Below are 14281 nucleotides of genomic sequence, written 5' to 3'. Positions count from 1 at the left end.
TCGAGCACCGTGATTTCCCCGAAGCTTCTCGCCGGATCTTCGTTCCTACAACCACAAAACTCGATCCCAAGCCACAAGAAAGCTTCCTAACGTCCCTAGCAACGATCTAACAAGCCTAACATCACACAACAAGCAGATTAAAGAATCCTCTAGCTTAGATAAGCCATGGTCATGCACTTACCTTTGCCACAGAAGAACTAAGCCTCAAACAATCAAGAACAAGCCTCTAGGAAGCTCCTACAACGATCCCAGCTACAGATCTCACCAAGAAACGCCTCAAATCTCAAGAAATCACCAAGAACCCTCAAGAACTCTTTCTCCCTTCTCTTTTATCTCAAAAACGGCCACACACGTCTAATGAGACAAAAGACACGACCCTTAGGGTTTTCCCTTTCTCTTCTGACCAAAACGCAGCGTTTGACTTAAGTCAAAACGCAGAGAATTGAACCAGCATCGACAGATGCTACTACTGCATCGATCGATGCACACCCTAAACCGGGATTCCGGTTCACGGGTGTTACAATTCTCCCCCACCAAACTGGATTCGTCCTCGAATCCCGAACAACCATCAGCCAAGGACTCCCGTGCAACCGTCTCCACGGCCCGCACTCCTCCGACTGATCTACAGAAGGTCACCTCTAGGCGATAGACTCACGCTCAAGGCGTCATTTGCTCTCGACTTTTAGACTTTCTTTTACTCACAGGCCTAAACCTTGAGTTTTTATTGGCTCCTCATCGGACCAAGACCCGCATGCCATAATTTTACTAGCATCATTTAAAAAATGATGTAAATTTTGGATCATTTTTCTAATTGATGTTTATATAAATTAATAAATACATCAATTATTAAGTGAAGTAAATTTATATATTTTGTGTCAGTATTTTGAAAGTGATGTAAATGATATATATTTGCATCAATGATGTCATATAAATCAATAATAATATCAATTATTGTAACTGATGTAAAATTATGATTTTTATATCAGTTATTGAAAAGTAATTTTGAAATAATATCACTTAGTTTTGTGATACTATTTAAGTGATACAATATGTTTGTTTTTTTGTAGTGATATGGTATATTATTAGCTGTGGAGCATAATATCATAACAAATTTTCCATAGTCAAAATTTATGGTCAAATTTTTTATTTTTCAGCTTTTGATGATTCTGATAGAATTTACTGCATCTGCAATTACAAATTTTACAGCTATATACTCAGCACTCTGAACTATAGGAATGCAGATTATACAGTTTATAATATCATCATCACATACATATTTTTACAGATACTCTCTCTCTATGAACTATAAAATATAAATGATGATTTTACAGATTTTTTTCCTCTTTCTCTTTTTTTTTTGATTTATTTGGTTTTGTTATGCAGATGACATTTGCTGTTTGGGCCTGTGGCATTTTTTTGTTGTTGTTTAAAAAGCATTTTTGTTGTAATAATTTCTTTATATAATTAACGAAATTTTTTTCTCACAAACAACATATATGACATGGTCCCACTACAGAGAGAGAGGTTTTCATGCAGAGAATCAGGCTCCGAATAAAAAAAGCGGATCAGACAGAATAAAAGCGGAACTAGCAGAACAAGTGCAGATTTAGCGGTTTAAAATGTATGTTTGAATGGTAAAAGCAGATCAAATAATGTGGATCAAATATTTATATTTTAAGATATAAAAATTGTAAATAAAACATTTTACATAATATAATACATATTAAAATAAAAACTTGTATTTATATAACATGTTATTTATATTTATGCAAATTAAAATTATAAAAATATTTAATGTATACATATTCAAAAATGCTACAAATATATTTATTGTCATAAATACTAAAACATTAAGCAGAAAAATACTTAAAATACAACACAATAAAAACAACTAATATCAAGTACTTTGATTTTCCCATATCATATCTGCAATATTTTCTCTGATATTTGCCATAAGATTGCCATCAGCTATCTCGTCATCTGAAAAATTTAAAAATCTGATAAAATTATGTAGTCCATTCATAGCTGTTACCACTCTTTTTTGTACATGAATATTATATCTAGAAAATTCACAGAGAATCCTCTATTTCTTCTTCCAAACTCCAAATGTCGTCTCAATAACAGAGCGTAAAGATGCGTGGCATCGATTAAATAATTCTTGTTTATTCCTAGGAGGAGGACCATTTTCGAAATGTGACATATGATACTGAACAATCCTGTTTTGTGAAGATCTATATGGAGCAAGAAACCCTTGTTTATTTGGATAGCCAGAATCAACAACATAATATTTTTCTAGTGGAGGCAAAGGAAATTCAGAATCACTATCTTGTGCCATTGCGAGAACTGCTGTATCGTGACAAGATCCTGATGCTCTATTCCAAACATATGTAAATAACATATTCAAATCACATAAACATATGGTGGTGAAACATATGGTGGTGAAATGTCAGATACTCAAGTTCCAAAGACACAAGAAAACGAAGATGTGTACCATGTTAATATTGACGATGAAACACGTCCTTCCAATGAGTTTGTCCACGAATATACACGTCATAGTTCTCCATCAGTTGATCCAATCCAAATCCTTGTTTCCGGAGTTCAACAGCGAGGACGTGGAAGACGTGGAAGTACTTCACAAAGATCTGGGGTAAACTCACGTGTCACTAATGGAAGTGAGTCACGAGGAAGTCGAAGAAAATAATCTTTTAAGACAACGTTAACAGATACAATGAATGGATTTAGAGAGTTTCAACGCCAAAGTTTACAACAACTATGCCCAAATTCATTTGACCAAAATGATTTTGACGAATGTGAAACGGCTGTGAAGATCTTTGAGGCTATGGAGCTTTCAAATGATACTAAATTTTATTGGGAATGCATAAGGGCATTTAAAGAAGACGAATTTTGGCATAAGTATTTTATTGCAAGAGCTGACAAACTCTTTGAAGATGAGATACAATTTTTACAAGATTTAACTGGATATACACGCGATGATGAACGTGTGGGTAAGCGCTTAAGCTCGGGTCACCATTTTGGGAGTCCAAGTTCAGGTGGTTTCCACTATGGTAGTCCTTCTGCAGGTGGTAATAATTCATGGAGTCAAATTTTTGGTGGCCAATGGGGTCCTAGTTTTCAGCAATGGAGAACACCACCAAATGCTCAACAATGGGGTACACCACCAAATGTGCAACAATGGGGTACACCACCAAATGCGCAACAATGGGGTTCACCATCAAATGCACCATGGTGGGGTTCACCATCAAATGCCCCGCGATGGAATTCTCCAACAAATGCTTTGCAGTGGAGTTCACCACCAAATGCTCTGCAACGGGGAACACCACCAAATGCTCAACAATGGGGTACATCACCTAATATGCTACAATGGGGAACACCTCCAAATGGTCCACAATGGGTCGCATCATCAAATGGCCAAAATTAGAGTGCTTCCCCAAATACGCAACAATGGGGTTCATCATCAAATGAACAACAATGAGGCACATCATCATATGAGCAACAATGGGGCTCATCATCAAATGGTTTACAGTGCGGTTCATCGCATAATTCTTCACAATGGGTCCTTCCGATAAATGTCCATCGTGGATTTTCACTAGAAACTGAAACTTAAAAAACAAAAAAAAACTCAACACAGCGTTTCAGAAGAAACATCAATTCCTACGTCAATAAACGTTCAAAGGGGAGTATCACCGGAATTTGGTTTTACGAATAATTCTTCAGCAGAGCCAAGATCGAAAATGCGTAGACCTGGAGGTTTATTCAATATTTGGGGAATCGAACGAGGACCTAATTTAATTGAAACTCATCAAGGCGATTCAGGAGATGAAAAATAGTTTATTTTTGCATGTGTGTTATTCTGAGCGATTGTCTTATTTTTATTTATGTTTCAATAAAAGTTTATGTATTGTATCATATTATATAATGTCATTTTATTTATTACTGTTCTAATTTTTTTCATTTTTTATCTTTCAAATTTTAGGTGTTTCATATATGCCAGTTGCGATCACGAGGAGTCCAATTTCTAAGTTATGAAGAAAGAATTGAGTTATGGAATTTGGAAAATGAGCAATTTGAAGAGTTAATAATTCAACCAGCACTGAGTTACTACATCCAATATTTTCAAAGAGGACTAGTCCAAAGAGACGGTGGTTTGGGGTGGATAAATATGTGGCATCGTCTACAAGAAGATGATGCTGCTTGTCTACAATTACTACGAATGTCACTTAGTAATTTCATAACATTGTGTGATAAGTTACAAACAAGTTATGGTTTAAGATCAATGATGAATGTAATCATTGAAGAGAGTGTGGCAATGTTTTTACGGATATGTGGTCATAATAAAGTTCAAAGAGATGTTGGACTGCGATTTGGACGAAATCAAGAGACAGTGAAGAGAAAGTTTTTTGAGGTTCTTACAGCGACTGAGTTACTTGTTTGTGATTATATCAAGACTCCAACAAGACAAGAAATATTCCAAATTCCTGAACGACTGCAGATATATCAAAGATATTGGCCATATTTTAGTGGATTTGTTGGAGCAATGGATGGGGTTCATATATGTGTTCATGTGAAGCCTGAATTACAAGGAATGTATTAGAATCGACATGGTACAACATCATTTAACATCATGGCAATATGTGATCTGAATATGTTGTTTACATATGTCTGGAATGGAGCAAAAGGATTTTGTCACGATACAGCAGTTCTCGCAATGGCACAAGACAGTGATTCTGAATTTCCTTTGCTCCACTAGAAAAATATTATGTTGTTGATTCTGGCTATCATATGTCACAATTTGAAAATGGTCCTCCTCCTAGGAATAAACAAGAACTATTTAATCGATGTCACACATCTTTACGCTCTGTTATTGAGAGGAAATTTGGAGTTTGGAAGAAGAAATGGAGGATTCTCTGTGAATTTCCTAGATATAATATTCATGTGCAAAAAAGAGTGGTAACTACTACGATGGAACTACATAATCTTATTAGTATTTCAAATTTTTCAGATGACGATTTTGCAGAAGTAATGAGAGAGACAGAGATTACTAACACAAATTCTAAGTTTGATATAAAGGATATGGAATCTGCAGAGATAGCTGATGGCAATCTTATGGCAAATATCAGAGAAAATATTGGAGATATGTTATGAGAAAATCAAAGTACTCAATATTAGTTTTTTTTAATTGTGTTTTATTTTAAATATTTTTCTGCTTAATGTTTTAGTATTTATGACAATAAATATATTTGTAGCATTTTTAATTGAATATATATACATTAAATATTTTTAAATAATTTTAATTTGCATAAATATAAGTAACATGTTATATAAATACAAGTTTTTATTTTAATATGTATTATATTATGTAAAATATTTTATTTACAATTTTTATTTTTTTACAGTATAAATATTTGATCCGTATTATTTGATCCGCTTTCACTATTCAGGCTCCGAATGGAGATAGTGTATCAGGCGTAGCGGATCTAGCGGATCTAGCGGATCAAACGGAAAAAGTGGATCTAGCGGATCTAGTGAAACAAGTATGGATCTAGTGGATCAAGCGGTTTAAAATTTATGTTTGAATGGTAAAAGTGGTTCAAAGTACTGTACAAATTTAAAATAATATTTTTAAATTTTAAAATTAATATTTAATTTTTCATAAGTAGATTCTAATTAATATTTTATATTAGAAAAACCTAATATAAAAATATTTTTTGAAAAAATAATTAATATAACTGCACTTTTAAAATAATTTTCAAATTAAATTAAATTACTACACAATTTTTTTAAAAGACATATATTTGTGCTACAGCGCAAATCCAAACTTATTATATTAATGAAATTAAAACAAGAATACATAATATAAATGTATTTAAAAGATTCATTCAACAAGCATTTAATATAGAAGATGTTTATTAGCCCATAATGTATCTGCAATTCTTTCTCTGAGATTCGCCATTAAATCACCATCAGCTATATTTGTTGTTCCAGTGACGTTTAAATCACTCTCCGGATCTATATTGTCAATATGTGAATGCCCCATTGTTTCAGCAATTTTGAAATTCTGATAAAATTGTGTAGACCCATTGTCACTATGACGACTCTCTTTTGCACTTCAATATTATATCTAGGAAATTCACAAAGAATTTTTCATTTTTTCTTCCACACTCCAAATGTTCTCTCAATAATAGAACGTAGAGATGCATGCCAACGGTTGAAAAATTCCTGCTTATTCTGAGGAGGCGGAGCATTCTCGAATGATGACATATGGTACCGAACAACCATGTTTCTTGAAGATCTATATGGAGCAAGAAAACCTTGTTTATTTGGATAGCCAAAATCAACTACATAGTACTTATCTTCTGGTGGCAAAGAAAATTCAGGATCACTGTTTTGAGCTATCGTAAGAACTGATGTATCATGACAATATCCTGGTGCTCCATTCCAAACATATGTGAATAACATATTTAAATCACATATTGCCATGATGTTAAACGATGTTCTATCATGTCGACTCCAATACATTCCTTGTAAATCAGGAGTGACCTTAACACACACATGAACACCATCCATTGCTCCAACAAACCCACTAAAAAATGGCCAATATTTTCCATCCATTAGCCTGTCCGGAATCCTGTGTAGTTTTTGCCTTGTTGGTGTTTTGATATAATCACAAGCAAGTAACTCAGTCGCTCTAAGCACTTCATAAAATTTTCTCTTTACGGTTTCTTGATTTCTTCCAAATCTTAGACCAACATCTCGTTGAACTTCGTTGTGCCCACATATCCGTAAAAACATTGCAACACTCTCTTCAATGCCTACATTCAGTGTTGGTTTTAATCCATAAGTTGTTTCTAGTTGGTGACACAATGTTCTGAAACAATCAAGTGACATCCGTAGTAACTGAAGACAAGCAGCATGATCTTCTTGTAAATCGATGCCAAATATTTCTCCACCCTAATCCACCATCTGTTTGTACTTGTCCTCTTTCAAAATACCGATTGTAGTAACTCAATGCTGGTTGAATTATTAACTCTTCAAATTGTGCATTCTCCAGATTCCATAACTCAGTTCTCTCTTTGTAACTTAAAAATTGAATTCCTTGTGACCGCAATTGACATATACGAAAAGCCTGTATTTGATGAAAACAAAGGATTGATAAGAAAGTGAAAGACATGATTCAATTACACATAATAAGTAAAAGATAATACAAAAACATAAATAAAACAATGTAACATTATTAATAGCAAAAAACTAGAGATATTATGCTTCATCGTCAGAATCATTTTGGTGAGTTTCATTTAAATTTGGCCCCTGATGGGTTCCCCAAATGTTGAATAATCCTCCAGATTTACGTGTTCGTGGTATTGGCCTTGGTGTTGTGGTTTCAGTTTGAGTTTCAGTTTGAGTTTCTAATGAGAATCCATGCTGAAAATTTGTTTGAGGAGGCCATTGTGATATATTTGATGATGATCCCCATTGTTGATCATTTGATGATGAACCCCATTGTGTAGGTGAATTCAATTGTTGTGTATTTTGATACGTTCCCCATTGTGAAACATTTGGTGATGTACCCCACTGGTGGCTTTTTGGTTGTGTTACCCATTGTTGTGCACTTGGTGGTTTACCCCATTGTTGAGGACGTGGTTGTTGACCCCATTGTTGAACACTTGGTGGTGTACCCCATTGCTGAGCACTTGGTGGTGTACCCCATTGTTGAGGACGTGGTTGTTGACCCCATTGGACATTTGAAGTTTGCCCCCATGAATTATTACCACCACAAGATGGACTACCTGAATGAAAACCACTTGCACTTGGACTCCCAAAAGTTCTTCTCGACGTTAACTGCTTTCCCACAAACTCATCATAACGTGTATATCCAGTTAAAGCTTGTAAGAAATTTATCTTTCTTCAAAAGGTTTTTCAGCTCTATCAATGAAATACTTACGATAGAATGGGTCTCCTCCTAATTCGTCAACGCATGCCCAATAAAATTTTGTATCACTTGGAAGCTCCATTGATTCCAATATCTTTGCAGCCTCATCAAAGCCGTCGTAATCATCTTGGTCGAATGAATTTGGGCGTAATTGTTGTAAACTTTGACGTTGGAACTCCCTAAATCCGGTCATTCTATCGGTTAGGGTGGTCTCAAATGACTGCTTATTTTTACTTCCACGTGAACCACTCCCATGTAAGACTCCAGAATTTCTTGCAGATCTTTGTAACGTACTTCCTCGTCTTCCTTGTCCTCGTTGTTGAACTCTAGAACCAGGAATTTGATTCGGATCAACCGTTACAGAATTATGACGCTTATGTGCCTGGATAAACTCATTTGAAGGACGCGTTTCATCGGTAATGTTAACGTGATACACTTCTTCATTTTCTTGTGTCTCTGCATCTTGACTATCAGACATTTCACCACCGTATGTTTCTGGGTACAGCTGATCTTCATTATTAGTTGTGCCTTCATTCATCATTTCTTCTCTTCTTTGGTTGACAGAGTATTGAGCTTGGGATTGAACATTATATAATTTGAAGCAACGTTCCATGATTTTCCACCCTTGTGGCTGCTTTCGTCTAAATGCATTTACAATCTTACATACCTATGAATATTATTATAAAACAAATATTTCAGAATATTTGGTTATGTTAATTAAGTTAATATATTTGAGTTGTGATAAAGATTTTGAAAACTTACTTCACGATCTTTCCACCATGACTCAGATGCATTAATCACGGATGTAATAGGATCAACCATGATACCATCTGATCCCATAAGCTCTCGATACTTCTTGTATTTTTTTTTCATATTATCAAATTTTTCATTGAAAAACTTATAATTTATTTCTAAATCGAACTCCTGGTTAAACTTTTCAACCATAAACTGTTTTGCAAAAGGAGTGGGATCTTTTATACGATAATTATTCATCGCAGCTGCTTGATCATATAACTCAAGTAATCTAAAAAGACTGCTAGGAGTCCATTTGAAATTGGCTCCATTCTACAATATTTTTTTTGAGAACAAATTAATATGTATTCACGTAATTATAAAAAAAAACTATATTTAAATAAATTAAGATAAAATATTTTATCCGTGCTGATGTTTCGCTTGGAAAGTTTTCATCTGCTTGTACGGAAGAATTTGTGTTTCGTCGACGATTAGATGTCATATCTACAGTTGTAAAAAAAAAACCAGTTTACTATAATCAGTATATATTTTAGTTATATATGACAAAAATTTATTATACGATTGTATTATATGAATATTAATTATTTTTACATACTAAATTTGAGTCTTTTATAATTTTATATTACATTAGTGTGTAGACATGAATAATAAATCTTATATAATTGTGTATATATATAATATATGTCGATGGTATAAACATTTATAATATTATACATATACAATTGTAAACCTTAGTCAAAAACATAAAAATATTATACATATACAATTATAACTTTTCCTCACTAAAAGTTTACAAACCTTATTTGCTATTAAATTTTTATTCATAATATTGTCTTATTAACATACTTAGATCTCTATTTTATAAAATAAAAAATTAATTACAAACCTGTTAAATCTCTATGTTATAAAATAAAAACATAATTACAAAACATGATATATATTATTAAAAAATTTACTAGCATTTCTTTCACATAAGTAAAAAAGCATTACTATTAACTTAGTTAAATTAAACAATATACTTGATTATTATAATGTATATATGTTTATGTAAGGGAAATTAACATATATACTTTTCAAATAATTATAAAAATTTAAATTTACGTTTACATATATAGAGATACTTTTAAAATATATATATAAATTACAAGTTATGAGCCATGTATAAAAGTTTTTAATTCTACTGATTTCCTTATTAATTAATAACTAAAAACATCCCAACATTATGATTAATTAATATTATAACTAACTTAGTCAAAAGCATAAAGGTATGAAACTTTTCATTTACTAAATAAAACTAACTACATCAACATAATTATTAATTTAATTAATCATCATAACATAATATAAATATAATATAAACATCATAACATAATATAATGTATATATTTTTGAAAGAAAAAAAAATATATACCGTACACTCTTTCAGCTTCAATAGAAGAAGTTTGGAATCTTTTTTTTTTTTTTTTTTTTTTTCTTGTTGTTGTGATGAAGAAATATGTGAAGTATTAGATTTATAGGAAAAAAAAATTTGCATTCTCTTCGTCATTGTCCAACATGTGAAGGTTGTATTATTATTTCTTTTTACAATAATTTATACTATTGGACCACTTGAATCACTCCCATATCTAGATAAAAGTGGTTCATTCACTTTTCTTACTAGAAGACAAGAATTTCTTATCCATATGTGTTCCTTTCACTTTTTTTGGTTTTTGTTTTTGCAGTTGTTGAATGGGAACACATATGTGGACAGACCACTTGGACTGAAGAACCACTCATTTTCCCACTCCCCATTCAAAGCCTCAAACATACATTTTGAATCGCTAGATCCACTTGATCCGCACATGTTCCGCTAGATCTGCTTTTGTTCCGCCTGATCCGCTTGTTCCACTTGATCCGCTCTGCTTGATCCGCTTTCTCTATTCAGAGTCTGATTCTCTGCAAGAACAATACCGTGAATTCGTCGACTGATTTCTCTTCGAAAAACCCAGCAAAAGCTCAGGACACAGAATCTGACAAAAGAAAGAAGAAGATGTGAGATTCAAAAACCCAGATACAACACGAGAGAGATACCCAGATACAACACGAGAGAGATACACAAGTTTTTTTTTTAACACATTTATCTGACAAACGAAAGAAGAAGATGTGAGCGAAGAAGATGTGACAAACGACAGAGAAAGAAGAGACAACTCAAGCGAGAGAGAATAAAAAATTCGGGCGCTTGCAGCTCTTAATTCCCACCTGCACACGTCATTTCAACTTTATTTCTTGTGTATTTTTGTCATAACATCAATTACCAAATAAAACCATTTTTTACTCTTATCTTATCATTAAATTTGAATCTGTTTTAGGTAAAAACTCAAACCAATTCATAGTAGTGTTGAACCAAAAAAAATCAGTCAAGGTTCATGAATTAGTATTTTTTTAATTTTATGATTTTAAGTATTGTTAGTATTTTAAACATTTTTTTATCGAAGTTTTTTTTTTTAAACGCTGAATATTATTACCATCATCAATCCGATGAAAGACAGAATATATTTTCATCGAATTATAGTGTTGTGGGTGTTATAGTGTTGTTTAATCACTTAGAGCTTTAGCTTTATACACCTCAATGCAAGCTTCAAGACTGGCAGCTTGTTTTAACACATTACTATTTCCTTGAATAAAAACTTTTTGTACTGGGCAGCTCTTAGGAAGGTAAATAGTGCAAGTTCCCTGATCCTTGTTTATATCAAATCTCGGAGCTGGTTTGAAGTACCTTTTTCAACCAAAAAAACAAAAAATCAAAACGAAAATTTAATAACTAACTGATGAAGCTGCTAGGTATCAAGACTAACTCATCCGAAGGAAGCCTCGAGCAGTAGAAATATATTAAACCAACACTTGAGCTAAGAGTTACAATTGTGCCCGTCATGTTGACACGGAAGAAATCCTCCGATGAATTATCCAGAAGAGGAGGACAAGGATCAAGAGAATATGTAAAGACTCTTCACGCATTCTTTTCCCACCAGAAATATATTTCGTTAGCCGAGATTGTGTTAACAGATCTCCGCTGCCAGTGACAATGAGTGAGAAAGAAATTAGATTTTGTTAAGCATGGAGCTAATCCATTTGTAGTTTGGACGCAATCCGCACTCAACAAATCCATTTGCAGTTTTATGAAAGATGATCTTGCTCATAAAAAAGTTATTTCGAAGGCCTATTCTCATGAAACTAGGCATGGGCATTCGGTTAACTATTCGGTTTTCGGTTTGGATAATTCGGTTATAGAGTTTTCGGGTTTAAAAATATAGAAATCATTCGGGTAATTAAAAAATTCGGTTCGGTTACGGTTCGGGTAGTGTTGGTTAATATCGGTTTTGGGTTCGGTTTCGGTTACCCGAAATACTCATAATTATGTAATTTTTAGTCTAATTTGGTTTGATTATTTTAATTTTACTGAATTCAAATAATCTATCTAATTAATTTAATTATTTTTAACCAAATATACCCACAAATTCCGAATCAACCAAAAAAACTAAAAAAATTGCATAAATTATGTGAACATAACCGATCTCATATCGAAATATATATAGTTAATTTTATGTTTCGTGTAATTCAGATACCTGCTTGATTTTCGGTTCGGTTCGGGTTCGGTTTTGATTTTTCGGTTTTAGAAAAATGATACCCATTCGTGTATTTTGCCCACCACCCCTACCTGAAACCACAAGACTTTGAATTATTTACTTAGAAAACAAATTCAAATTGATGGCAAATTGATCTGACAAAGCAAGAGATGGTCCTCCGGTTCCGGCATGGTTCTCCGGCATCCGTTGCTGTCTTTTCTTCAATCTTGAGTCAACACGTGGCTCCACGTGCCCATCATGCATAAATTGTAATTTCCTTCTATTAGGATTTTAATTATTCTAGTTATGGGTTTAATTACTCAAGATTGTAATCATTGTTCCCTCTTGTATCTAGCCTTTTAGGCTTTCTTAATCAATGAATTGCCGAAAAAAAAAAAAGCAAGGGCGTGTGGCTCAAGGCCTCTCTCTCTCAGTCACTTCCCCTATCTTCCTCTGAAAATATCTTTTTCTCCATTCAAGGAAGCTCTCTGAATCTTTTCCTCCATTAAAAAAAAAAATATCCCCATTTCTCTCTATGGAAGCGAGGTGTTCGCTGGCACTTTCTTTTTTATGATCTAAAAATAAACTAAGTCACTAGTCGAAAGATCCTCAATTTCAGCGAGGTGTTCGCTGGCACTTTCGTTTTTATGATTGTTGATTTGGTCAGATGGAGCCAATTCAATCACATGACATGGAAGGTTGTGTTCTAAGGAACTGAATTGTGCATATCTACATGGAATTAATGGAGAGCCTGAGCTACTTCCGCGAGTTGGAGATCAATACCAGGCAGAGATACCGGTGCTAATACCAGAAAATGATCGTTTGAAGCTCATTAGATGCTCTGAATTGGAGCCTCACATGCAGAATTCGGTTACATTTGGTTTGCGTATACCACTAATGTTGACAAGAAGTGAGAAATTTAGTGGCCATGAATTGGGTCTATTTGTTTCTACCCTTAAGGTGCGTGGTTTCGAAATCATTTCTTTCAATGTTGGTTTTTTAGGACCCTTAGAAAATTCAGAATTGATTAGATTGTGAGTTCTTGATGTTGAGCTTGTAATGCATTGTGATTAGAATATGTTACTGTCTTTTTTATTTGTAGGAGATGGCTCAAAGGCGCCTACGCTCAAGGTCATGTAAGAATTGGTGTCCATTGCCTAGTATACCTGAGGAGGGGCCCATTCACGAATGCTTTTTAAGAAAACAAGTCTCTCCTCTGCTAGGTTTTCATTTCTTTTGTGATCAGATTTTCTCCCACCTCGACATGCTCAAATCGAAGGCTACTCGGCTTAAAACAACCGGACCCATTTTTTTTTAAAGTAAGTACAATACATAATTAAGCATCTCATACTACTTAATTAAACCACCCAAACCACAATTCCTCATTAAACCGATAACAACCAATATGCACAGCGGAAACATACCAACATACAGAACCAACACATCATCAATGCAATAACATTCCTAAGCATTCTATCCATCAACCTAGCATAACTCTATCCAAGGTTCCAACATAAACAATATAACCAAGTCCAACAACACACAACCGAGACCCTAGATCATCCTCCTCCTCATCGCCATGATTCCACACTACACAATACCTGCACCACAAACACAATGAGATGCGTGAGTATTACCAGAAATACCCAGTGAGACGATCCTCCCATCTACGAGCTATACACACAAGCAAATCAAGAGTACAACCACAAATAAAACATAACAAACCAGACATTGAACAGAACATCCAATAACACATTCATCACACCTACACAACTTCACACAAAACAAGTTATACAACCCAATCGCTTAGATAAGCTCATGGTCACGCACTCACCTTATCAAACTGATTATAACAACGAATATAACCAGTTGAGACTCTCCTAACGTCTGAAACAGCCCAGCAATTCCCTACAACAAGCCACACAACCAAAAACGACTTATAGCGAAACTGGACAGAAACATTAGAAAAGAACAGTCT

General features: G+C 33.8%; 2 protein-coding genes and 1 long non-coding RNA gene across 3 annotated transcripts; all 3 read right to left on the bottom strand.

The window, feature by feature from the left end:
• Positions 6163-6906, bottom strand: LOC104754039 (putative nuclease HARBI1). Its single transcript, XM_010476203.1, has one exon. The coding sequence runs from the start codon at positions 6904-6906 to the stop codon at positions 6163-6165; it is 744 nt and encodes a 247-aa protein (XP_010474505.1).
• LOC104729482 lies at positions 7908-10161 on the bottom strand. Its single transcript, XM_019232128.1, has 3 exons — positions 10113-10161; positions 8711-9184; positions 7908-8615 (listed from the first exon to the last, which is right to left on the bottom strand). Exons 2-3 carry the CDS (start codon positions 8939-8941, stop codon positions 7914-7916), a joined length of 933 nt encoding a protein of 310 aa, XP_019087673.1. The 5' UTR covers positions 8942-9184; positions 10113-10161; the 3' UTR covers positions 7908-7913.
• Positions 11204-12383, bottom strand: LOC104729476. Its single transcript, XR_758278.2, has 3 exons — positions 12304-12383; positions 11536-11750; positions 11204-11456 (listed from the first exon to the last, which is right to left on the bottom strand). It is a non-coding gene; the product is annotated as an uncharacterized LOC104729476 (long non-coding RNA).

Source organism: Camelina sativa, chromosome 2, assembly GCF_000633955.1.
Source record: "Camelina sativa cultivar DH55 chromosome 2, Cs, whole genome shotgun sequence".
NCBI lineage: Eukaryota > Viridiplantae > Streptophyta > Magnoliopsida > Brassicales > Brassicaceae > Camelina > Camelina sativa.
The sequence above is the reverse complement of the archived record's forward strand: the minus strand, read 5'-3'. Positions and strand labels throughout refer to the sequence as shown.

Excerpts from the sequence above, each read along its gene's own strand:
- LOC104754039 (XM_010476203.1), bottom strand. The coding sequence starts at position 6,906 with ATGTCACTTGATTGTTTCAGAACATTGTGTCACCAACTAGAAACAACT.
- LOC104729482 (XM_019232128.1), bottom strand. The coding sequence starts at position 8,941 with ATGAATAATTATCGTATAAAAGATCCCACTCCTTTTGCAAAACAGTTT. Across the intron at positions 8,616-8,710 it reads CATGGTGGAAAGATCGTGAA|GTATGTAAGATTGTAAATGC; the intron begins GTAAGTTTTCAA and ends TAATATTCATAG.